Below are 27,441 nucleotides of genomic sequence, written 5' to 3'. Positions count from 1 at the left end.
CTAAAATGGAGTTAACAATAGCACCTACCTTCCAGAGTTGTTATGAGACTCAAATGAGATAATAATTCTAAAGTGTTGGCACAGTGCCTGGCATATGGTAAATTGAATGTAAATGTTAGCATTGTTGTTAGCTATTATTAATATAGTATAAAAGATATGTAGACAAATAACATATTAAAATGTAAAGTACCAACATACAAAAAAAAACAGTATTATAGAAGATATTTCCTATGAGGGTAAGAATGAGTATTTTACACATTAGACAAAAATATCAGAAAACGCTTCATGGAAGAGGTGGGGCGGAAGGTATCCCTTGAAGGCAGACCCTGGGACCATTCTGAGCATGGGTGCCAATGACTTTTGTTGTTGCTCACTCAGGTCTGACTCTTCATGATCCCATTTGAGATTTTCTTGGCAAATATACTGAAGTGATTTGCCATTTTTTTTCTCTAGTTCATTTGACAGATAAGGAAACGGAGGTAAAAAGGGTTACATAGCTAGTAAGTATCTGAGACTGAAATTTGAACTCAGGAAGACAAATCTTCCTGACTTCAGGTCCTGTATCCTATCCACTATACCACCTAGCTACCTGACAGTGACTAGCCCAGTCTTACTGGAGCACAAAAATACATAATAGAGAACAACACAATAAAAGGCCAAAAAAGTAGGGTGAAGCCTAACTGTAAAAGCGCTTGCATGCCAGAATAAGAAATTTGTACTTTATTCTAAAAGCAAGAGGAAGCCATTTGTGGCCAGAAAGGTACATGATCCCGGGTAGTATCCTTTATGGAAACCTAACCTGGCAATTTCCTCAGGAGCCACACATACACAGCTTGTAGAGGATTTAACAGTGGTTATCAGGAATATGCTCATCTATATTAGAGTCAAAACATATGATTGCCATGTGTCTAACTGGCTCTAAGTTTTCTATTTCTGGCCATTTCACTTTCAGGTACAGAGTATCTACAACATATTAACTTGTTAGTAAAAGTAAAAAATCATAAGACAAATGCACGTGAAGATTTCTATGAACCTGTGATATTCGGAAAAACCTACAAAGCTGAAAATAGAGTACTATCACCTATTGTCCAACAAACACAAAGAGAGTTGAAGGAATCAACTGTGAATAGAATAGCCCCACAGCAGTGATATTCTTGCTTGTGGACCACATTTACAGGCCTTTTCCTCTAAGAACCTATCACATTAACCTACCCTCAGTAGCTGAAACAATGCCACAGTCCTCTATTACAAGAGCCATCACCAACGTTCCTTTCCATTACCTGATCTCCCATGGACTTTCCATCCCTAGAATAAAAAATGTCTCATCCTGGTTCCCAAACCTAAGATTCTAAATGGAAGCTGCATGGCCTCTCAAGAATATTATCTTATTTGAGCCTCACAACAGCCCTGGGAAGTAGGTACTAATATTATCCTCATTTTACATATGAGGAAACTGAGCCAGGAAGCAAATAAGTCACTTGCCTAGGATCAGAGAGGCAATAAGTATCTGAGGCATGATTACAACTCAGGTCTTTCTGACTCCAAGTGCAACGCTCCATCTATTGTTCTACCCAGTCACCTCCAACTTCCAAAAGGAAGCAGTGTCACACTGTATACAAGCAATAAAAATTCCTAACTTCTATTATGGGGAAAACCCAGGGGAGTTAACTTAAATATTATTTGTGGGTTCAGTGGGGTGGATAGGAGACAGGAAGGGACAATGGGTAAGACTTTACAAGCCAGGGAACCAGGTTTAACTATAAGGGGAAATGACCATTGACAGAAATGGCAGTTAAGCCTGACTAACTGTCACTGCCCCACTCAGCCTGGAATAACCTCAAAGTGTTAAATACATTCAATGAGGACTTTAAAGTACTAGAAAACACACAGGGAAACAGTTTAATTGTAATATGAGGGGATAGGAGAGGGGGTTAGGTAAAACTATATCTAACTGCCTAGGACTGGAGTTAAAAAGGGTGAGAGTTCCTTAGACAACCTGGCTTCTGCCAGGTTTTGACAGCTTGGTTAAGGACCTGAGAAAGAGGGCTTGAATTTGGGGTCTCACAACTGTTCCAGAGATGTTTTCAGGATACCAGGAACCAACTCCTCCACAGCCGATGATCCAAAGTAACCAGGTAGGGAGAGATATCTGCAAAATGTCCACCAGACCACAGGCCTCTTCCCTACTCAGAGTTGACTTGCAGGATTGATGTCTTCTGCCTTTTCAACCTTCACCACTCTCCAAGATCCCACGTCAAAAGGGACTGCAGATTGCACTTCTGCTCTGAGCCCCTCACAGCTCAGCAGCCTGTCTGTTGCTCAGCACTCTCCTCCCTACCCCTTGCATTCTATTCAGAATGTCCATGACTTCCAGCAAAGGCTTTCCCTAACATTCTTACACAAATCTGCTTTTAAACTTTTACAGCCTATACCTTTTACATCTCATATAACATAGCAAAATGTTCATTCAACTGAATAAATTACTACATGTACATGATTACATGAGGAAACTGCCAGAACTACAAAGCCTCTAATAGGCTGTGAGCTCCTTGAGAGCAGAGACTGGGTTTTTTGTTTTTTGTTGGGTTTTTTTTTTTTTATCTCTGGTGCTTAGCACAGTGCCTTTAAGAGCCACAAGAAGTTACTAGAAAGTGCTAGCTGACTGAGGTATCTTTTTTGGCAAATTGGATGAACAGCTCTTCCTAAAAATAGAGTAAAAATATTTGAGCCATTTAAAAACTTGGATGAATTGGAAGAAGGATATGCTTTACTATTTATCTCTGATCAAAATTAATCAACTTGATGATTTTAAATGAGTGGTTGTTTTTTTTTGTGCAAGTGTTAGGCTTTATCTGATCAGTTCATATATAAACTCACAGAGAGTGTCTATAAATTGATTACATAATTCATTTTAGTAAAATTGGAAATTTTCTATTACCTTACAATGTTTTAAAGCTTCTTTATATTCTTTGTTTCTTATTGCATCTCTGGCACTTTTCAATGCTGTCTTCACCTGCTTGTTTGACATCCTATTAATATAATAAGCAGAAATGCTATTATAATAACATGCCACATATCCAGGAGATAAATTACCATCCACTTTAACTTACACAATACAGTATGTCATTTTAAAGTTCCTTTCAGGAATATCTGAACAAAGTTTTCAAAAATCCATCTGTGAGAAAGAGATGAAACTGCTACCTTGATATTGTTATAAAATAAATAAAGATTAATTTAACAAACTTGGTTATTTGGTTTCCCCTGGCAACCATCAATTTTATCATTTTATTAAAGTTACACTGTACAGCAACCAGAAACAAGCAGCAATATGGAAGTAGCAGGTGATAGATATATCTTATATATCCTTGTTCTGTGAAAATAGCTTATTAAACATGATTTAAAATTTTTTGATAATTCAGTCATCATAATGAACCTAAATTATACAAAAATATTATCAAGTTATCAAGTACATAAAAGACTGTTTATTTTCATATTAACATTCATGTTATTCTTTTCTAGTTCCTAAGGGCAAAAGAGAAACAATCATGAAATCATAGAATTTCCAAGTTGCAAGAGTACTCAACTACTCCTATCCATATCTAAAAGGAAACCCCACTATACTATACCCAAAATATAGTTGATCAGAGGCTAGAAAAATTACATTTTAAGAAGCTTTCTTAAATCAAAAATGGTAAAGATTTTAAAAATTAGGATGCATTAAAAAGGAAGGACCTTCATTATAGTTCATTTGGCAACATTTAGAAACCAAGAATTGATAATTCATAATATCAGTGCAATACATTTTGGGTTATTCTGAAGAAATGAGGACTGAAATCATCGCGAATGTGTCAGAGAAGTATTATTTGTGTTGTAGAACCGAAAGTGTTCAATAATATCTTTAAATGATCATTCTGGTTCATTTGGGAACTTTTTAAATGCAAGAATTAAAGATTCAGGTAGCTATAATGAAAAGGATCGATTGAGGGTTATTCTGAAGAAATAAGGATGTGGACCATTCCTAATGTGTCAGAGATGTTTTATTTGTGCTGTAGAACTGAAAGTGTTCAACATTGTCTTCTTTTGGTCATTATAGTTCATTTAGTAATGATTAGAAACCAAGAATTGATGATTCATCACATCAATGCAATACATTTCAATTTATTCTGAAGAAATAAGGACTGTAATTATAAAAAAAAAAAAAAGGAAGGACCTTATGATATGGAAATGGGTATAGAAAATCAAAATTGTAAGGAGTTATTCCATTTAATGAGAAAATTCTTCCTCAAAATACTGTATTCACTTATCTAAAACTCCCCACCTGGATTACTCCCACTCCACCCCCACCACAACATATAACATACATTTTTGGCTCTAAACTCTTTAAAAATTATTGCTGGGGGCAGCTGGGTGGCTCAGTGGATTGAGAGCCAGGCCTAGAGACTGGAGGTCCTAGGTTCAAATCTGGTCTCAGACACTTCCCAGTTGTGTGATCCTGGGCAAGTCACTTAACCCCCATTGCCTAGCCCTTACCATTCTTCTGCCTTGGAGCCAATACACAGTACTGACTCCAAGAAGGAAGGTAAGGGCTTAAAAAAAATTTATTGCCATTCTCTCATCTGCATAAATTCCTCAGGGAGAAATATTAAAGGGGAGTCAAGAGATAAATTGTGACTTTCCTAAGGGATTAAACACACAAAGAGAACTTACCACATATATAAGATTTAAGTCATAAGATATATTATAAAATTAACTGAAATAGATTTTAATTTGTCATATCTGAGCCTAGAGATTTGCACTTCTATTTTAGCAGCTATACCCAAGAAACTTCACAGCTTTATGTGACAGAAAGAAGTGTATCTTGAGAAAATAACTTGAAGCCAAAAAAGAATTCACATGTTGTTATTTTTCAATTCACTATACTTACCATAAAGCTGAGTTCAAACCCCTTAGAGCACAGCTCTGTCCTTGGCCTGGTTATTGTTGATATTTCATCAACAACTTGGATAAAAATATGTTTAGCAAAAATGCAAAGAAAAAAACTAAGGAGTAGAGAGAATAACTAATATAGAGTAAGAATGGCAAACCTGGGTACCTTAAGGAGGCTAAAATGCAAAGATGAAATTTAACAGGGATAAATTTATAAGCTTATGCCTAGATTTACCGTCTACATTGGCACATAGATCAATCAATCAACAGGCACTTATTAAACATTGACAATGACTCAAATGATGCATTAAGCACTGGGTATGCGAAGATAAAAAATGAACTGGTCTCCACTCTCCAAAAGATTACATTCTATCTGGGGAGAAAGAATATCCATATAATTCTATTCAGAATAACTATATTTCATTTCAAGAAGGGCACTAGCAATTGGGAATCTTAGTAAAGGATTTAGGATCTGAGCTGAGTTGGGAAAAAAGGAAGGGATTTTACTAGGCAGAGAGAAGAGAGTGCCATTCTAGGCATGAAGCCAGTAATGCAAAGACAAAAGGCAAGAAAGGGAGTGTCATATATGAGAAAAAGTAAGAATTTAGAATATGGAAAGAAGAGTAATATATAATCAAACTGGAAAGGTAAGTTAACACTAGGCTGGGAAGAGTTTTAGAAGCTAAATAAAGAAGTTTATATTATCCTTAAGGCAATTATCATGGAGAAGCTAAATAGCATTTCAGACAGACCTATGAGTTGTAGTAGGCTATAAAATTAAATGAACCAGCAGTATGGTCCAATAAGCGAATGTGATCTTAAATGACAGTGTTCATAGTTAATTTAGCCTCATTGAGTTATATCAGACAAGTAGGTAGGTAAGAAACAACCCTGGATTTAGATCAGAAGATGTGGACCTAAATAATAATTTAATCTCATGTGTAAAATGGGGATCAGAGGATACATGGCTAGTATAAATGCTAGCAGTCATTTAGTTCCAACTTCTTTATTTTACAGAGAAGGAAACATATTCAAAAAGGTTAAGTGATTTGCTCAATGTCATATGTACAATTTAGTAGGAGTCAGAATCTGAATCCCAGATCCTTTGACTCGCAATTTTTGTTCTATTTCTAACACAGTGCATAGCTTCTTGAAATAAGTTCTTCTTTTTTGGGGGGTGGGGGGGGGCGGGGATCTTTAACTCTAAGTACTTCAGATGGGATCATCATCACTTCCAATTTCCACACCAAGATACTGAAGGCATGGGGGCAGCTGGGTGGCTCAGTGGATTGAGAGCCAGGCCTAGAGATGGGAGGTCCTAGGTTCAAATCTGGCTTCAGACATTTCCTAGCTATGTGACCCTGGGCAAGTCACTTAACCCCCATTGCCTAGCCCTTACCACTCTTCTACCTTGGAGCCAATACATAGTATTGGCTCCAAGACGGAAGGTAAGGGTTTAAAAAAAAAAAAAAGATACTGAAGGCATAAAACTTGTAAGCAATTTAGTAGTTGCCAAAGAATCAATTCACAAAACCAGAAACAAGAGTTAGAAGTATTAACATAGTCAAGAATTTATTCTTACTAGGAAATTAAATAAATGGGCAAAACTTCCTCTCCTCTTTTATATATAACAACAGAGAACATATATTGATTATCAACTATCACAATTAAGGCTCAGAATTTTATTAACCATGTAGCTTCAGCCACAAAATAGCCCTAATTAAACAACTAGGTCTCAATGAAAACAAAAAAAGATTATGTAACAGATCAAAAGGGCAATCTGATGTAGAAATTAATTTACTTTATACAATTATATAACCAAAGTAGAATATATTACTATAAAGAGTCAGAAAAATTGCAAAATTCCTGAAAAGTCCTAGCTATCTTTTATTATTTGTTATAAATGTAGATAGAATTCAGTGAAGTCTGGATGACAGTCCTCAATTCTGCCTGATGATGCTCAAGGCTCATTTTTGCTATTGATACCTATATACAATACCTACTTATTTAAAGCTTATGGCTAGACCATCAGGGAGAATTATGGTTTGAATTCACATATCAAGAACATTCACAAATCCAGTAGATTCTGGAGAATCTGCCTCAGGGTTGCATAGACCACACAACAGTACAGAAGGATCCTACGTGCCCAAATCAATTTCTTAATGATGGTCATCGGGCACTCAAGTCTTGGTCAAAAAAGCATCCCTCTAACTGTAGGACCATGTGACTGCAGATGTTTTTAAACTCAACACCATCTTTCAGGTGGACAGTGAAGTTCTGCTCTTGATGCAGGGGGCTCAGAATCACCTGCTCTATCCAATGCTACTAAGTGGACTCCATGAAGTAGGCCAGCACAATGTGTACCCAGGCCAGGCTCCCAAGGCTTGAAGACAGTGCCTTACACCCTAACTGCTGCTGCCATAGGTCCCTCATGGCCCTCCTTCTGCTCTTCTCCTGGGCCTGCCTGCCCCAGGGCTTCAAACACATGGCTGGGTAAAAATTGGCCTTCTTAAGACCCCTGGCCCTCGCCCTAGTCCCTGTGCTACATAAACTACAGGATCTACAGGACCACTATTTGGGGACTGATAGAGCCCGGGAGGTACACAGTACTAGCCCTGGCATCCCATTTTCTCTGCCCTATTCCTCCAACAAGTGGGGAATTGGGGAGCTGAAAAGTTCTGCAGAAACTAATGCATAGCAAAATAAGCAGAACCGAGAGAACATTGTACACAGTAACAGCAATGTTGTATGAAGATCAACTGTGAAAACATGACTGCTCTCAGCAATGCAATGCTTGGAACAGTTCTGAAGGACTAATGCTATCCACCTCCAGAAAAAAGAATTCCTGGAGTCAGATAGATGCATATCAAAACATACTATCTTTCAAATCACAGTATTTATGGTTTTAGTTTGGGGTTTTGGTTACATGTGTTCTTACAACAATGACCAATACAGAAGTGTGTTTTACATGATAATGAAAATAAATTTTTTTAAATAAATTTTTTTTAAAATGTAGTGCAAAACTCACTTAATCACTCCATGTTTGAGTAACCATTTCTATTAAGTGGGAATAGGAAATATTTATTTCCTTCACCAGGTAATTCAGATCAAGAAAATTCATGTTTACACAGGGAAAGAAACAAAGCTAAAAGTTCAAAAAAGCTTCTCCAATATTTTAGCAATTTAAAAAATACTCAATATAGGAGATTTATTCTTAATTTTAAAATACAGTAAAAGCCTTAATTTTTAAAATTCTACAAGTTATCTAAATTCATCATTCAGCTCTAATAATGTTTTTAAATCTTTTACAAACCATTTTTGCATCCTAAAAAATAAAATTCTATTAAACTTTGGCTTATCAAAAACAAAATGTATTACTTTATCATGGTCTACTCATTTTAAATCTAGCTCTTCATGGAGCTGAGGGGAACATTGAAAAGAAATAAAGCAACAATATGAATGAAGGAAAAAGACAAACTACTAGACCAATTCAATCTTTCTAACCCCCTTACATTCAAGAAGGGGCATCAAAGCAGTTGAGGAGGCCCTCAAGAGGTAGAAAAAACAAAGAAAGGAAAGGAATTCTCCATCTAACAACATAAGTTACCAATAAAATGTGAAATTAACAAGGTAGCTACTATGTAAATAACTTGCCTGAAAGCTAGAGATTGATGAGGCAGCAATGAAACTTTTTGCAGGGCTACAACTAGACATAATTGTTTTTAAATTCTAAATGAATGGTAATTTTTACATCATGGTCTTACCTGACAATTGTCTTGACTCAAATGTTTAAGTGTAGTTGTCAGATTCTCTCTTTTTTTGAGGATTATAAATCTTGATTGGAGAGGTCAGTAAACTTTAATGTTAGTCACCCTAAAATTTCTTCAAGCCAAAGATTCCTTTGGTAAAAATAGCTGCAAACTAAGAAAAACAATAGTTATTATTTTTTATTTATCTGGTAAATAGTTCTAAATAACTAGCAAATGGGAAGGACATTTTTTAAATGATTAAATGGCAAAATGGAAGGGGCCTTTCTAAAAGGCTCAAAATTTTAAAAAACACCAAGGAAAATAAACAGAACACCTGAATTGCAGAAATTCTCTAATCCATTCCCTGATACATGGCCACCAAGTCCCTTCCTTTCTATTCCTCTTATCATTACCAACTTTGTTTAGACACTCACTTCTGCCTGGCACACTGAAAGAACCATGACCTCATCTCTTTCCTCCTCCAATTCATTCTACACATAACTGTCACAAACTAATATATAGGTACCACTTCCACAGCCACTTTACCCATCTCGGTTTTGATATTCATGGGTCCAAATAAGAAATTATAAGGGAATTTGGATGCTATACCATTTGGTGCATACATGTTGGGTACTGTTATTTCCTCATTGTCTATACTGCCTTTTTTGAATCAGGATGTAATTACCTTCCCTGTCTTTTTTAATCATATCTATTTTTACTTTGGCTTTATCAGAAATCATGATCACCACTCCTGCCTTCTTTTTCTCATTGGAAGCCCAAAAGATTTTGCTCCAGCCCTTGACCTTAAACCTGTGTATATCCACCCACCTCATATGTATTTCTTGTAGACAAGTGGTAGGATTTTGGTTTCTCATCCACTCTGCTATTTGCTTCCATTTTATGGGCAAGTTCATCCCATTCACATTCAGAGTTATAATTATCAGTTGTGTATTCCCTAGCATTTTGGTATCCTCTCCTAGTTCTACCCCTTCTTCTTACACCATTTCCTTTTAAACCAGTGGTTTGTTTTAGACTAGTCCCCCTTGTCCCCTCCCTTGATTTACTTCCCTTTCCACCCCCTCCTCTATTATTCCCCTCTTTTTATTTTTTAAGGCCTAATGAATTCCCTCCTTTCTCTCCTCCCCTCCCTTTTTTGACCTCCCCACTCCCCTGCTCCCCTTGGTTAATCCCTTCTGACTTTCTCAGTAGGGTTAGATAAAATTCTATATCCCAATGGATATAGCTACTCTTCCCTCTCAGGATTAATTTTGCTGAGAGTAAGGTTTAAATAGTACCTCTTAATGCTCTCTTCCTCTCCTTCTTATAATAGTATTCATCCCCTCCCCTTTCCATGCTCTCTTTGTGTGGTATAGAATAGCCTATTTTTCTTATTCCTTCTTCCATTTTTAATAAAAATAAAACCCAACTACCTTTTCCCCTACCACCCTCTTAAGCTATTGACCTATAACTGTCTAAATTTCATTTTTGTCTCTCTTACTTCTCTTATTTTTTGCTGTGGTTCAGTCATTTTTCATTTGTGTCTGATTTTTCATGACACCCTTTGGGGTTTTCTTGGCAGAGATATTGGAGTGGTTTGCTATTTCCTTCTCCAGCTCATTTTGCAGTTGAAGAAACTGAGGCAAACTGAGTTAAGTGGCTTGCCCAAAGTCACACAGCTAGTAAGTGTCTAAGGCTAGATTTAAACTCAGAAAGATGAGCTTTCCTGACTCCATGCCAGGCACTCTAATTATGCTGCCCAGCTGTAAAAAAGTTTGTTCTTGTTCCATCATTTTTTAGTCATGTTTGACTCTTTGTGACCCCATTTGGGGTTTTCTTGGCAAAAATACTGGAGAGATCTACCATTTCCTTCTCAGTTAATTTTTCAAATAAGGAAGCTGAGGGAAACATAGAGTTAAGTGACTTGCCCAGGGTCACACAGCTAGTAAATGTCAGAGGATAGATTTCAAATTCCTGACTCCAAGTCCAGCACTCTATTCACTGCACCACCTAGCTGCCCACTCCTATTTAGTCATCTTGCTGACTCCTCCAAATTCAGATAACTTTGAATTATTTATGACCAGTCCCAACTTCCCTGGAGAGCTCTGATTCTTTGTTTCTAATTGTCCACTGGAAATCTCCACCTAGGTGTCACACTGACATCTCAAACTCAGTATATGCAAAGCTGAATATTACCCACAAAACCTGTCCCTCCTCGACAAATTCCCAGTTTTTGTGGTTGGTACAAATCCTTCCTGTCATCCAAACTTGAGATCTATGTGGTACCTTCGACATTTCCCTCTTCCTCATTAGCCACATTCAATCACCAAGTTTTGTTGTATCTATCTCCATAATAGCTGTCCCACCCTTTCGCCTCCTGCTTTCCTATTTTAGGCCCTCATTATTTCTCATCTGGACTATTGTGATCACTTCCTACCTAGTTCTCCTGTTTTTAGTCTCTTCTTTCTCCAATCCGTCCTTCTTCACATGCTTGCCAAATTAAACTTCCTAAAGCACATATGGCTGTCATTTCTCTGTTCAAAAAATACCAGTCATCTATTGCTTTTAAGAGAAAATGCTGGGGGTAGCTGGGTAGGCTCAGTGAATTGAGAGCCAGACCTAGACACGGGAGGTCCTAGGTTCAAATCCGGCCTCAGACACTTCCCAGCTGTGTGACCCTGGGAAAGTCACTTGACCCCTGTTGCCCACGCTTACCATTCTTCCAACTAGGAGCCAATACACAGAAGTTAAGGGTTTAAAAAAAATAAAAAATAAAAACCTCATAAAAGGAAATAATTCAGATTTAGAACTGTAAAGATAATTAGATATCATCTAATCTGCCTTCATTTTAGATTTGAATCAAATTAAATAATTTATATAAAGCACTTTACAAACTTCTTCTCTGGTATGGAGAGGGCCAAAAATTTTATGCAGATTTTCCAGATTGTGGGGGTGCCAAGCCCCTAACACCCTCAAAGTGCAATGGATACCTGTACTTAATACAGAGTCATGATTGTTCTGCCTTAAAAGCTTCAATAGCTTTTTATTGTCTATTTAGATAAAGTACAAACTTCTTAGCCTAGCAAAGTCTTCTAAAATCTAGCTCTAAAATTCCTTTGCTTCCTTGCTACAAATATAGTATACCCCATAGAACTTTTACAATCAGGCCATTGATGACCATCTTGTCATTTGCTAAACATGTTCTTTCTTACTTCCATACCACTCCATGTCCTTGAAATGCCCCAATTCCCAACTCCTGAAATCCTGCCCCTTCTCTTAAAAGACAAATTCACAAGGGGCAGTTAGGTGGCTTAGCGGATTGAGAGCCAGGCCCAGAGACAGGAGATGCTGGGTTCAAATTTGACCTCAAACACTTCCTAGCTGTGTGACCCTGGGCAAGTCACTTAATCCCCATTGCCTATCCCTTACTGCTCTTCTGTCTTGGAATCAATAGCCTGTCCTCTGGACTTTCATACTTTATACTTCATAGGAGAAAAGGCAAGGGTATAGTGGAAACAACACTGGCTTTGGAGTCAAATGTTCTATTACTTACTATCCTTGTGACCTTGAGAAACCCACTTAAGCTCCCTGCCGCTTAGCTGCCTCATCTCAAAAAGCTGGCATTTATACAATGTTTTAAAGTTTTCAAAGTGCTTTACATAAATTATCTAATTTGACTCAAATCTAAAATGAAGGCAGATTAGATGATATCTAAGTATCCTTACAACTAAATCGAATTCTTTTCTACTTAAATTATTATATATTTATTTGTATTTGTCTCTTCCCTTCCCTATTTGATAAGTTTCTTGAGGACAGTAAAGATGCTTTATTCACTTTTGGCCTTGGAGGCCAGGAAGACTTGGGTCTTAGTCAGAAAACAGGCAACTCTGAGCAAGTTACATAACTGTCCTAAGCATCAGTTTACTCATTTCTAAAATAGACAAAATAACAGCAGCTACTTCAAAAGGCAAATAAATACAAATACAAAAAATGCTTGCAGACTTTGAAGCACTTTCTATGCAATTAATAGCATTATCTTTATCACTGCAAATACTACTGCAGAATTCTGTGCACATGCTAGAAAAGCTATTTATTAGGTAAATAACCCTCCCAACATTTAGATATCATTACATCTTAAAAGGATACAAGTGAAATACTCAATAACTAATGAGTGGGGGCAGCTGGGTAGCTCAGTGGATTGAGAGCCAGGCCTAGAGACGGGAGGTCCTAGGTTCAAATCTGGGTTCAGACACTTCCCAGCTGTGTGACCCTGGGAAAGTTACTTGACTCCCATTGCCTACCCTTACCACTCTTCTACCTTGGAGCCAATACATAGTATTGACTCCAAGATGGAAGGTAAGGGTTTAAAAAAAAATAAATAGACTGCAGGAGAGGAAACATATAAGAAAAGCAACTGCTTGAACGCATGGGTCGGGGCGGACATGATTGAGGGTGTGGACTCGAAACTACCACACCAATGCAACCACCAACAATTGGGAAATTGGTCTTGATCAAGGACACATGACAAAACCAGTGGAAAAGTGCGTCGGCCCTGGGTGGGGGGAGTGCGGGGGTGAAGGGGAAAATAGGAGCATGAAACATGTAACCATGTTAAAAATGATTATCAATAAATGTTAAAAATAAATAAATAAATAAATAAATAAATGATGAGTATTTGATTTCATATCTTGGGCTCTAAGAGGTAACCTAACCTAGTATAGTAGACAGATTGCTAGATTTACAATGTAGGAGACCTGGATTCAAATTCTGTCTCAGACATTTACAGTGCTCTGTGACCATTTGTAAGTGACTTATCCTCTGTTTCCTCATCTTAAAACTGAGATAATAATAACTGACCCCTTCTCAAGGTTGTTGTGAGAATCAAAAAAGATAATTGATCTATAAAATATTTTAGGTACCATATGTCACTTATTACTGTCATTGGGTGATTAAAAAAGACATGAAGCTTCCCATCAAAAGACATGAAGAAACCCAAGAAGTTTCCTACTGAAAGATATAATACAGAGGGGCAGCTGGGTGGTTCAGTGGGTTGAGAGCCAGGCCTAGAGATGGGAGGTCCTCAGTTCAAATATGACCTAAGATACTTCCCAGCTGTGTGACCCTTGGCAAGTCACTTAACCCCCACTGCCTAGCCCTCATCCTCACCATTCTTCTGCCTTGGAACCAATACAAAGTATTGATTCTAAGTTGGAAGGTAAAGAGTTTTAAAAAAAAGATATAATACATATCTGAAAACATTTTTGAATAATAAATTATTAAACTAAATGGTATTTAGAGAGAAAAGAGATCTCTAAGGGCTAGAATAAGCATAAAAAGGTTTCACAGAGAGGAAAGAATTCAATTATGCCTAAAGAAATTAATAGGATTATATATAATATAATAATAAAATAAAATAATATTTTCAGAAGGAATGATGAAGAACAGCCAATGTGGCAAATGAGCACGAATAGGCATGGCAATGAGTGTGGAATTCATAAAAAAAAAAAAAAAAAACAGTGAAAAAAACAGTCTAAGGAAGATGGAACCAAATTATTGAGGTCCTCAAAAGTAAGAAAATAAAAGTTTAATATAGAAGAGTTTTATATAATAGACAACAGTGAACTAGAACAGAAGTTCTTACTAAGATAACATGTAAAATCCTCTAAAAAGTTTTTTTAAAAAAAGGTTATTTGAGGAGGGAGAAGACAAACAACTCAAGAGAATCAGGAAAAGGTTTCATAGAGAACCTAGAATGAGTCTTAAAAGAAGTCAATCACTACAAGAAGCAAAAATAAGGAGGAAAAGCACTTTAGACATGGGGGATAGCATCTATATAAAGCAACAGAGATGGGAGGTGGAAAGCCAAGTGTAGGTTCCAGCTAAGAGGCCAATATGGCTAAAAGAGAAAATGCATAAACAGAAATTATATGAATTAGGTCTGGAAAGGTATGCTTGAGGCAGATTGTAGAGGACTTTAAATAAAAAGACTGAGAAGTTGGCATTTTTTCCTAGAAGCAATAAGAAGACACTGAAAATTTTAAGCAGAAAATAATATGGTGAGATCCATGCCTTAGAAATATAAGCAATGTGGCAGCAATAGGAGTAGAGATGGGGAAGACTAGAAGCAGGGAGACTAACCAGGAGTTAACAGTGGCCATTAAAGAATAATAAGAATAAGAATAATTGTTAACTCTTATAGAGCACTTACAATGTGGCAAGCATTATGCTAAGTACTTTACAATTATCTCATTTGATCCTCACAACAACTCTGTGCTATTACTATCAACATTCTACAGATTAGGGGCAGACAGAGCTTAAGAGTCTTGTCCAGAATAGCATAGCAGTTAATAAGTGTTTGGGGCAGGTTCAAACCAGCCCTACACATTACCCTCTATTACCAATGGTCTATAAAGGTAGAATCAATCAGACAATAAATAATTAGATGTGGAGTTTGAGGAGTCAAGACTGACTCTAATATATGTAAATAGGGAAGTATCTGACTCTATGCCAGGGCCATGGGAGCCACAGAACGTACCATACAAGTCCTTCCACTCAAGGAATTTACAGTTTATAAGGAGACAAGATCAGATCTTTAACTTAAACCTTTTTACTAAAACGGAAAGATCATGAGGTAGTCTAAATACTTACCTTTGGACCACTATCACTTCTATCTTTTATCTTGCTGGACAGAATTTCAGACCGAATTTCATCCATCCTTCATCTAATTAAATGTAACAAATAAGATATTACCTTCAAGATCCTAAAACCTACTATTTCAATTTTTCTTCAAATTGATTAAAGTAACTGATTCTCTAATTTAAAGTAGCTAAGTAATTAAAACAAGCTATATTAAGAAAAGTAGTGTAAGGGTCAAAGCTTCACTCCAGACTTTGTCATTAAGCCTTGGCCTCCTCACTCTGGAACATCCTTCAACCCTTTAGCATCCTTTTGCCCCTGGTGAACTCCTCCCAAGCCAGTATCTTTCCTCTCTGGGTTCTAATTGACTTCCAGGACATGACCCTGTGGGAGTACCTGCTGTGAGGAGACAAAGAGGTTTTAGATTGTTTGGGGTTTTTCTGTTTGTGCTAAGCATGTACCTGGCACATAGTAAGCACTTTACTTAAATGCTTGTTGTTGACTTTTAAAGTATACCAGGTGGAGCTGTGAACTGATCCAACCATTCTGGCTGGCAATTTGGAACTATGCTCAAAGGGCTATGGAGGAATACCTGCCCTTTGATCCAGCAGTACCATTGTTGGGTTTGTACCCCAAGGAGATCATAGATAAACAGACTTGTACAAAAATATTTATAGCTGCACTTTTTGTGGTGGCAAAAAAACTGGAAAATGAGGGTATGCCCTTCAATTGGGGAATGGCTGAACAAATTGTGGTATATGCTGATGATGGAATGCTATTGTGCTCAAGGGAATAGTGAACTGGAGGAACATGTGAACTGGAAAGACCTCTAGGAACTGATGCAGAGCGAGGGGAGCGGAGCCAGGGGAATGTTGTGCATGGAGACCAATGCACTGTGGTAGAATAGAATGTGGTGTACTTCTGTACTAGCAGCAATGCAGTGACTCAGGCCAATTCTGAGGGATTTATGGAAAGGAACGCTACCCACATTCAGAGGAGGAACTACAGGAGTGGAAACAGAAGAAGAACAACTGCTTGAACACGTGGGTTGAAGCGGACATGATTGGGGATGTAGACTCGATGCTACCACACCAATGCAACTATCAACAATTTGGAGGTAGGTCTTGATCAATGACACCTGTTGAGACCAGTGGAGAACGCATCGGCCATGGGGAGAGTGGGGGGGGGGGGGGGGAAGTAAGAGCGTGAATTATGTAGTCATGTTAACTTTTCTAAAAAATAATTACTGATAAATGTTTAAGAAAAAAAAATAAAAGTATACAAGGGACTCAGTCAACAAACTATAAAGTAGAAAATGATACAAACAACTGATCCATTTATACCTTTTTTTTTTTAAACCTAAGACTTAACTTATACTTGGGCAGCAGGAAGCAATGGAAAGAACTCTCCATTTGGAATCAAGAGGACTCCTGGCTAGATTCAAATCTTGGCTCTGCCATTTATCACCTAGGTTACCTTGGTGAAATCACTTTACCTGCCTACTTATTTCCTCATTTGTAAAATGAGAAGGTTAGGACTAGATGACAAGTGAAATCTCTTACAGTTCAAAATCTAAGATCACATATACACCCAGAAATAATCAATCTTCTCTCATTTTATTTCAGTTCAATTCAATAAGTACCTATTAATGTCTGCCATGTGTCAGGCATTATGCTATATGCCAAGGATAAAAGCAAAAACAAAAGTGTCTGCCCTTAAGTAAAAATTCAGAGAAAATTTAAATGAATAAAAATATATAGAAAATAATTTGAGAGGGAAGAAGAGGAACACTAAAACTGGGAGGTCATCAGTCCTTATAGCTGGCATCTGTGCTATTCTTTATAGAACAAGAATGATTCTGTGTGGTGGAACAAAGAAGGAAGAGCTTTCAAAGCCCCAAAGCTCATGCTGTGCAAAAGGATGGAAGGCTGGGTATAGAAAACAGCAAATAGAACAGCTGAGCTGAATGATAGAAGGAATAATAAAGTAAAACCGGTAAGGTAGAATACAAAGCCAGATTGTGAAGAGCTTTAAATGCCCAAAAGAGGAGTTTGTATTTATCTTAAGGGTAAGAGGGAACCACTGAAACTTTTTGAGGAGATACAAACTGGCTTATGCTTTAGGAACACAATTTTAAAAGACACAAAAATGGATGAGAGTAAAAATCAAGAAGTAAAACTAATTAGGTTACTACAGTAATAGAGAAATGAGAAGGATCTAATGAGGGTGATATCCATATGAATGGAAAGAAGAAAACTGGCGGCTCCACCACTTATCACCTGGGTTACCTAATACTAGATGATTACTTACATTTCAGAATCTAAGATGACATATACACTCAGAAATTATCAACCTTCTCCCATTGTATTTCAGTTTAATTCAACATGAGTGAAGTGAAAGATTTGAGGGACAAGCTTCCAGATCATATGGAAAAGGAAGGAAAAGAACCAAGAGAACACATAACAGGTCTTCATCAGAAACAAGCAAAATCAAAGGGAATGGAGGATCACATTGAAGGGATTTGAAATGAGGACCTAAGAGGGAGATTCTTTAAGACAGATGACTTCAAATTTCCTAGTAAAGTTCTTCTCCTAAGAAGGGAAGAAATGGTCTAGGTAGATGAAGAAAGATTTAGAAAAACTGTTGGGTGTTGTACAACAGTCAATCTTGAAGAAATAAAAGTAATGCCAAGCATGGGTAAGGACCCAGCTGAGATTCGATAAAGTTATATAGTGCACTGGTCACTACATTTGTACCAGCTGGTACAAACCATCTATGTAATACGGTGGATACAGTACTGAGTCTGGAATTAGGAGGACCTGAGTTTAAATCTGGCCTCAGACTTAATAGCTGTATGGCACTGGGCAAGTCAAGTCACTTAACCTCTGATTGTCTCAATTTCTCCATCTGTAAAATGGGGATAATATTAGTAGCTACCTGGAAGGTGTGTGAGGAAAAATAGTTCCACCCACCTTCCCAGCATCCACCATGGCCTGGCATTCCCTGACTACTGCTGTTGTCAACATAGGTTAGGCATCTGGCATCATCCCAAACGTCTCCAGCACCCTGACATCAATCTGAATATCAGTGTGCAAGGCAGCTAGAGAGGGAGGAGCTAGTTGAACTTAAAAAGCTACATGCAGTAGGAAGGGCTGTTGGCTTTCGGGACAGAGAAAGATGCAGGAGGTGCTTGCTGGGGTAAGGAGGTTTAGGCCTTAGTCAGCAAAATGGAGACGCATTCTTTCCTTTCTGATTAATAAAATAATAAAACATATTGCCAGTTTCATATTTTTAATCATAAAAAAGGGTTTTTGTGAAGATCAAATGAGCACAGTGCCCAGCAAACAGTAAGTACAATTATAAATGTTTATTTCCTTCCTCCTATAAGTTTCTCCAGCAGCATTCAAGTAGGAGCAGAAAGGGCAGATGACTGCAATAATGTGGGGCTAGATTTACAAAGGGATAAACAGCAGTAGAACAAAGAGGTAAAGGACTCTAGGGGAAAGAGCCGTGTGGACTACTAAAGTCCATACTTCTACCTATGAAAATAGCAAATGGAACAAAGATCAAAGTGAGTTCAAGAAAGAGTGGACAAGTGAAGACTTTACATTTATCCCTATAAAATGTTATCTCATCAGATTCTAGTCTGTAAAAGATCTTTTTTGGATTCCCACTTTATCATTCAACATTTAATTATCCTATCCATCCTAGCTTTCTATCATCTGCAAATATGACACATGAGCAATCTATGCTCTCTCTACTCACTTCCTTCCTGCCTCCCTTCTTCCCAAAGGAGGCCTCCTTCCTTCTGAAGGAGATTTTACTAATTCCCTGAACTGCTAGTGCTTTCTCTCTTTAATTTAATTTAATCCAATAACAACATGGTAAACATAGCTTTGATAAATTTTAAGAATTCTGGCCAATGTAATGGTCTATCATAATTGGTCTATCATAATTCCAAAGGCCCAAAGATGAACTATGCTTCCCACCCCTCCTTAGAGAGAAGAGATATTCAAGATGGAAAATGAGACATCAATTTTCAGATATAGAAGATTAGGGAATATGTTTTACTAGACTATATATATGTGTGTTACAAGGATTTTATTTTTCTTTTAAGTGGGAAGGGAAAGAGAAAGCATTTGTTAAATGAAAAATAAAATAAAATGAAAAATTGTCTTTCCCATCAGAACACACACTCCTTCAGGGTAGGAACTTGTTCTTGAAAAGCAAGGAAAAGTGGACAAGTGAACACTTTACATTTATCTGTATTAAATGTTATCTGTTTTCCCCTAGATCTTAGTAAAATGCCTAGTGCTTACTAGCCCCTAATAAATGCCTGGTAACAATGACTGATAAAAATGTTAAAACACAGGGGCAAGCAAAGATTTGCTCAGGTTTTCTTCTAAAAACCTCCTTCCAAGTTGCCATGAACTAGCAAAGACAGTTGATATTAGCTATTAAAAATTTTGTATCCACCTAGCTCTAACCATTTTCCTACCTTAATCAAAAAAATAACATGAGAACTTTGTCAAATACTTTGCTAAAATCTAGGTAAACCATATGTACAGAATTCCCCAGATCTAAGAGCCTGATATCCTTGTAAAAAAAAAAAATGGAAATGAGAGAACCTTGACATAATCTGTCTTATTTTAGTTTCTTACCTTTTAACTGTTCCATTTTATCTTTTATCTGTCCATTAAAGTAATTTCCCATTCATTTGCTCTTTGTAAGCAATATTTTTTCAAATACTTTCAAAATATTCATTAACCATCATTTGAATAATTCATTTCAAAGTTCTGGCTCAATTATTTTGTAGATTCTATATTCTTTCTTGAAAATTGGGATGCTTTCACTTCTCTAGTCTTGCAGTACCTCTCTTGTTCTCCATATCTCAAAAATCACTGACACTGCCTCAACAATTATATCTGACCTTTTTTTTAACTACATAAGCATGTAGTTCATCTGGTCTAGTAACTTGAACTCAAAAACAGGTAGGTACTCTTACTATCTCCTTGCTTATATTTCCTTGCCTATTAGTCACTTTCCTTCTGTCTTTGTCAGTCAAAGTACCTTAGTCTTAGTAAAGAGAAGCAAAATCAGAATTAAGCAGTGTTTGCCTTATCAATCCCATCATGATAGTTTCAAAATCCTAAGGCAATCTTACACATTCTAAATTTACTTATTAGCAACAGGTCATTCAGGACAGTACCATTCTTCATATTATTCTTACAGACAAACAATCTAGGTCTTTTGATTCATGTGGTATTAGAGCTATTAGGTACCACTAGGTATTATGTGGTAATATCCTAAGTGCTAGGTAATACTGGGTAGTATCAAGTGGACAGGTAATATCAGAAGCAAGATTTGAACCCACATTTTCTTGCTTCAATCAGTGCTATTTCCATTTCATCATGCTTCCCTGATATTTTCAAACATGAGGTTTAAAAACAACTTTAAAAGAACCAATCTATTTTTTTTTCCCCTTTTGTGAGTTGGGACAAAGCACTATAATTTCTTGGAGAATCATTTATTCATCTGTAAAACAGGAATAACAACTCACAGAGGGACATTAGCAAGTTGTGGATAGAAATTTGACTCAGAATCGGTAAGATATGGATGGAAACATATTGGATTTGTCAACATGCAAAAGTCATTTTATTTCACAATGCATTTTTTCCACCCAGGAACTCCTACATCACTGAAATGGGATCAGATTTAGAGTCGGAAGGGACCCTACATCAAACCAGAAGGCCTCATTTTCCAGATAAGGAATCTCAGGCCTCCCTTAAGGTTAAGTGACTTGCCCAGGGTCAAACAGCTACCAAATGTCTGAGTCAAGATTTGAACCAGGTCTTTGTGACTTTATCACTACAGTACACATCTACTACACCAAGCTGTCTCCCCTCAAAAAATCACCATTCAATAATGACATGACATTGTTCTTAAAACTGAATGTGAACTATAACTACTACTGATCATTTAAAACTACTGGGAACTGGCACAATTTACAAGCCACGCACCTGAAACTAAGATAAGGAGTCAGAAATGCCAGAGCTCTGTTTCCTTCTGCATCTTTCCAGGGAAGAAAGTTCAAGAAGGAGAAGCTATATCAACAAAAGAATGACTTTCTGAACCAACGTCAGATAAGGAAACGTCACATAATAGCTCACGTTAGTGGATACAGCGTTTTGCTCTCCCCTCAACAACCCTATGAGATGGTCGAGGTGTCACATAATCAAGCATTTCTTCATAGAAATGGAGGGGGTGTCTTCTCCCTGTGCCACCCTTAGTCCCTGTATTCTTACACCCGGAAGGATGTACCCCCAACCACGGCGGGGTAGGGTGGGGTGGAGGGGGGGCGTTCTCGGGAGCGGGCGAGGAATCCCAGCAGTCGGAGGCTGCCGACGGTATCCGCGGATTCGAGGAGTGGCATGGGGGGAGTTCCAAGAAGAGGCCCTCCAACTCCTACCCCATTCAAAGCCTTTGGCAGGAGGCCCACCGCCACCTCAGCGTGTCCTCCCCACAACCGGCTCATGCTTCCCTTAGGATCACAAGAGGAACGGCGGCCGGACCCTCTCTTTAGTTCCCCTACGCTGGACGCGCTGCCCCCAATAAAAGTCCCAAACCCATCCCCTTTCAAGAAGACCCCAATTCATTTTTTTCCACATCTACCTTCCTCCAGCCGCCTTCTGCCAAAGGCCAGGGCGCATGCGCATTTCCTCAGAGCAGGACCACGTGACCTAATCCAGCGGCAGAATGAACCACTACAGGCAGAGGAATGGGAGGGGAAGCGAACGAGGTCCCGGCCTAGTCGTGTCAGACGCCTGTACGTCCCTCGGGCTTGATGGAAGTTGTAGTTCTGCCCCTCCCCCCTGCATAAAGTGGTTTGTTCAAAGGAAGAGGTCCTGAAATAGCAGTCCTCTTCCTAGTGAAAAGGTTATAGCGGTGAACTGGCAGTCCGACCCTGCCCCTGCCTGGAGATGTGCTTCGGGTTGGGGTCTGGGGCGGAGAAGGGGAGGGTGAGCCCTACGGGCCTCTCTGGAGCAATGCCATGGTGGTCTCTAGGTGTGGTCCTGATGGTGGCTACTTCCGCGGATCAGGCTCCGGCCGCCCCGGCCCCCTGGGCAGGTGGGCTGGAGGAGAGAAAGGGCCCACCTAATGTGGTGCTGGTGATGAGCGATTCTTTCGTAAGTACCAGGCCGAGTGAGGACTCCCTTCTTCCCTTCCTGGCGCCTGCGCCGCTGCTGGCTGAAGGGCGCCCCCTGAGAGCGGGAGGGCGAGGAAGGTACCCAGAACCCGGCGTCGCAGCCCAGACCCACCGTACCGCCGAGAAACTCTGAGAGCCTCAAGCTAAACCCCACCCCCCACTTGTGATCTCACTGCAAATTAGGAAGTGTGCACTTCGTGGAAGGGTCTCTCTGACCTCTAAACTGCTTCGGTTCTTGAGGAAATGCTATAGGGTCTGTAGTGACGTCTTGCACTTTCACCCATTCTGGAATGTTAACTTTGCAAATGAATGAAATTGAAAAATGAATTTCCCATTAACTTTAACTCCTAATGTTGGCGGTCTTTTTGGAAAAAAACCAGAAACGGCGTCTTGTGTTCCCCCAGTTCCATGTCCTTAGGACCTTCCTCTCCTCTGCTTAGATAGCTCTTGGCCCCCTTTTAATAGGAAAAGCTGATGTTGGAATAAATCGGCCCAGGTTTGGTTCCTGGTTCTACCACTTTCGAAATGAATTTGTTTGGGCTAGTTGCTTTGTTTCTGTAATCCCCACTTGTAAAATAGGGGCTAACAAGTGTTCACTTATAAATCTGTGCCTATAAAGCAAATCAAGTCAACAAGTATTTATTAAGTATAAACTTTGTGCCAGGCAGTATACCAAATCTGGGAATGCAAAGAAGGCAAAAACTAGTCCCCACTGTTTAGCTTACAGCCTAATGAGGGGGAAAAAACATGCAAACAGCAATGCAAAAATAATATATACAGTATACTTTGGAGATAATCAAGGGAAATTAACTAAGATTAAGGAGGATCTGGAAAAGCCTCTTAACAGAGGATGATTATTTTAGCTGGGACATGAGAAAACCCCAGGGCCAGAGGGAGATAGGAATGAGGAAGGTGAGAATCCCAGGAATGTGGACAGCCAATGAAAATACTCTGTGCCAGGAGAGAGTCACTTGTTCAAGAAAGATCAAGGAAGACTGTCACCAGATCTAAAGTCAAGGTTATGAAGGACTTTAAAAAGCTAAACTAATAATTATATTTTTGAACCAGAGGTAATAGGGAACCATTGGAGTTTTATAACTAAGGGAGTAACATGGTCAGACCTATTCTTTAAGAAGGCCACTTTGATAATTGAGTAGAAGATGGGATAGAATGGGGAAAGACTTGCAGCAAGGAGGACAGTCAGAAAGCTATAATAATAGTCAAGGTAGGATGGTGATATTGTCAGAAGATAGATGAAATAAGTAATAAAACATGCTAAGTCCATATATTTTTAGCTTGATGGATTATACCTGATGAGTACATAATACTTAACCATTACTCCAAAGATCTTTTTTTAAATAAGATTTAAAACAAATGTTAGCTACAAAAGATTGTGTGTGTGTGTGTGTGTGTGTGTGTGTGTGTATATATATCTGTATATACAGTATATGACTGCTTTTGACCTTTCCCAACCCTTCAGTCAAAAAAATTCTGCCATGAAATCATCCTTATCTTTCCCCCAAACCCACCCCTTCTCCTAACTTCTCTTTTTATGTTAAGGGCACCATATTTTTCTAGTCACCCATGTTCAAAATGGATGAATCATCCTTTAGTCTTTATTCTCACTCACTCCACCCCACTGTATTTTAATTAGTCACTTTCAACATACCTTGCCTCTATTGCCTACTTGGACACAAGATTAAGTGGTAAAAAATTTATTTTAAAAACTAAATGAGAACAGAGGGAAAAATGGGAAAAGAAGAACTAGAAAGATATAAAAAGAGAATTGTGAAAATACATGTATAATCATGAATATATGAAAAGAGAATATAGGTAAGAGTTACAAAATTTAACTGAAGAAAATAATTCATTGAAAATTAGAAATGGACAAAAAGAAGCTACTGACTCCATACAAAATCTAAAAATAATAAAGTCAAAATTTGGGGGGGGGGGGCAGTGGGCACAGAAGAAAATAAACTCTGGGACAGAAAGAGATCCCAAGTGATTTCCTGCCTTGGTGCCCAAAATTAGCCTTCTCTCCTTCCCTAGGTACTAGAATGGTCCAACTGTGTATGGTCATGGCCATCATCTATAAGCACTATATATGCTATAGTCCAACTTCCTAAGCCATCTAGAACTGGAAAAATGACTCACTGTGACTTCTTGCCTTTTCCCATCAGAATTCAGTCTGATGCAGTGATGGGCAAACTTTTTAAAAAGGGGGCCAAAGGAAAGGAAATACTCATCTGTTGGTCTGTTTCTAAGGCAACTCTTTCGAAGTTTCATTGTATTGTATCCTACTCATTGTATTTGGCAAATTAGGAATAATGTCCCCCAGCTGGATAGAACATTTCAGGCCCCCTCCCCCATCTGGCCGTTGGGCCATAGTTTGCCCATCACTGGTCTAGTATGTTCCTTAGATCTTCGTGGACTTGTGAGGGGTGAGCCAGACTTTAATGCTTCCTCTCACTCTGCCATCTTATCTTTACCTACCAATATTTAGTCCTAAAACAAAGATTTAGTCACGACAGTTGGCTGCTCAAGAAGGTTCAGTGCCTTCCCATCTTCAGGATGAAATATAAATTATTTTTGGACATCTAAAGCTCTTCACAATATGGCTGCTTTCTACCCCTTCAGACTCATTACTCCCACTCAAAAAACACACCATGACCAACCTGGTTTCCCATTTGTTGTTCTCCATACACAACATCCCACTGTGGCTTTACAGGCTCTTTGTCCTCATTCTCTCCTCAATTCTGCTTCTCATAACTCCTGAGCCTTAACTCAAGTGCTACCTTCCTTAAGGAACTTTCCTGTTCCTTTCCCACCCACCCAGCCTCCCACTGTTCATGTCTCCCTTTCCTTGTATATATCTATATATCCTCTCTTTACTTATCTGTAAATATCTATTCCTTCACATGTATACAACAGGAAAATGTAAATTTATTGATGACAGGGATTGTTTCACTTTTCAAATTGTATCCCCATTGCTTAGCTTGGTATCTGACACAGAGTAAGTGCTTAATAAATGTATGGTTACTGATTGAACCTTGAATGTTTTACCCATTTTTTAAGAGCTACTGCTTAGACAGCTGTTCAGTTTATAACTTATAAAATTACAAACTCTAAAGTATGCATAAGCTTTAAAATCCATACATATGTTTTAGAATTGTGTGTGTTGATTCTTCTCTGAATTATCTCTTCTCTCCTCTGAACATCCATCTGGCAGCAGGCTTAATTTAGCCTATAACTTCCAGTGACATGCCAGTTTGCCAAAGAATTGAGAATTCTTTTTCTTTCCATGTCAATTCTAGAATAGCTTTTTTCCCTAGCCTAGTCATATTCTACTTTCTAATTCTATTTAGAATTGGTAAAGATAGCCTGAAATCAAGATTTCCAGAGGTAAGACTTCAAATATCATGTTTAAATATAAATAGCTATGATATTTCCTTAGTCTTAATTCTTTTGCACTCTAATTCAAGTGTATTAAGAAACTTCTTTCTCTTCAGACTCTTTATTTTGGTTTTCAATAGTAAACATCTCATTTTTCTCCAAACTCCTCACATACCTGGTGTTTATGTCATCCATTTGGTATTTATTAGTTGTGACTGTGAGGTAATGAGAGCAAATTCTGTGAATGAAGTGGAAAATTGGTCTAGTTACCTCTCGTATTTATTGAGATTTCTCTTTTGTTCTGGATCTGTGATTTCAGTGACACAAGGAATTCCCAGTAAGGAAACTCCCATAAATAGTGCCAATCAGAAGATAATCTGTAGTTTATTTTCTTAGAAAGTTGCTTGAAACACTGAGAGATTAAGTAACTTAAAATTTGAACCCTGGTCTGCCTAACTCAGGCAATCTGTCTCCTCCAGCTGTTTCTCACTTCATTTCATAGGTCAGGGGAGTTGTGCTAGAATGGACCTTAGAAAGTATAATCAAGAATGTAGAGCTGGAAAGAATCTAGTTCAACTAGCTAGGTATATTAGATAGGATACTGAACTTGGGAGGGCCTGAATTCAAGTCCTTCCTCAGATTCTTAGTTATAAGACCCTGGACCAGTTACTTAACCTCTTCTTAACCTCAGTTTCACCATTTGTAAAATGGAGTTATTAAAAACTACTGCCTTACAGAGGTGTTGTAAGGATCAAATAAGATCACAGGAAGCTTCTTACAAAGCTTAAATAAACATTATGTAAATACTAACAACTATTATTTCAGAACTTGATCTTAGCAAGTGAGATTTTTACGAAACTGACTTTTCTAATAACAATCTTTTTTCATCTAGATTTCATTTAAAATCAGTTTGGATGGATAAGATAAATTATCCTTTTGTGCTACTGATCAATAAACAAGTGTCCTTTAAATGCCTTCTATATTCAAGACATTCTTTTAGGTGCCAGAGCTACAAAGACAAAAGTGAAGCAATATCATATAAAATAGGAATGTATGAACAAAGTGTTCTAACATAGTTTAAGACAAAAAGAGGTTTTTTTTTTTTTTATTCTGGAGGTAATTGGAGCCACAAGAGTTTATTCAGTGAGGAAGTAGGGTGGACCATAGATCTTCAGAATAGGAAAATCACTGGCAGCTGAATGAAAAATGCACTGGAGTGGGGAAGATGCTTGTGGCAAGCAAATCAACCAACATACTCTTGCAGTTTCTCAATGACTCGTTTTGAACACTAGTTATTGTACTCTTGTAATACAGTGATGCCTTTGGAGGCTCTTAAGTCGAGTTGTATAGGGCCCTACACTTTTCTCCTTTTACAGTTCCTTGCATGCTTTTTTAAACCACTTCTATCAGCTAATCTATGAGGCAGTTCTCAGAAGACGGAGGAGCTTGTAAGAGGGAGTTTTTATTTCAAGGTTCACTTTTAGCAAATCACTATTTAATAAGTAGAAAGTTGTTAGAATTTGACAATCCCAA

At 38.1% G+C, this 27,441-nt stretch overlaps 2 protein-coding genes across 2 annotated transcripts in view; one reads left to right on the top strand and one right to left on the bottom strand.

Moving 5' to 3' along the window:
• Positions 1-22,028, bottom strand: part of TTC37 (tetratricopeptide repeat domain 37) — a 128,046-nt gene extending 106,018 nt beyond the window's left edge. Inside the window, exons 1-4 of the mRNA XM_044662727.1 lie at positions 21,981-22,028; positions 15,321-15,393; positions 8,691-8,847; positions 2,939-3,029 (exon numbers count right to left, since the gene is read on the bottom strand). Coding sequence (XP_044518662.1) covers positions 2,939-3,028 — 90 coding nt within the window. The 5' untranslated portion in view covers position 3,029; positions 8,691-8,847; positions 15,321-15,393; positions 21,981-22,028. The remainder of the gene's footprint in view (positions 1-2,938; positions 3,030-8,690; positions 8,848-15,320; positions 15,394-21,980) is intronic.
• A 260-nt stretch (positions 22,029-22,288) lies between these two features.
• Positions 22,289-27,441, top strand: part of ARSK (arylsulfatase family member K) — a 50,083-nt gene continuing 44,930 nt past the window's right edge. The window contains exon 1 of the mRNA XM_044657649.1: positions 22,289-22,495. Within this exon, the coding sequence (XP_044513584.1) occupies positions 22,289-22,495 (207 nt within the window). The remainder of the gene's footprint in view (positions 22,496-27,441) is intronic.

The sequence above is a fragment of the Gracilinanus agilis genome, chromosome 1 (assembly GCF_016433145.1).
Source record: "Gracilinanus agilis isolate LMUSP501 chromosome 1, AgileGrace, whole genome shotgun sequence".
Lineage (NCBI taxonomy): Eukaryota > Metazoa > Chordata > Mammalia > Didelphimorphia > Didelphidae > Gracilinanus > Gracilinanus agilis.
The sequence above is the reverse complement of the archived record's forward strand: the minus strand, read 5'-3'. Positions and strand labels throughout refer to the sequence as shown.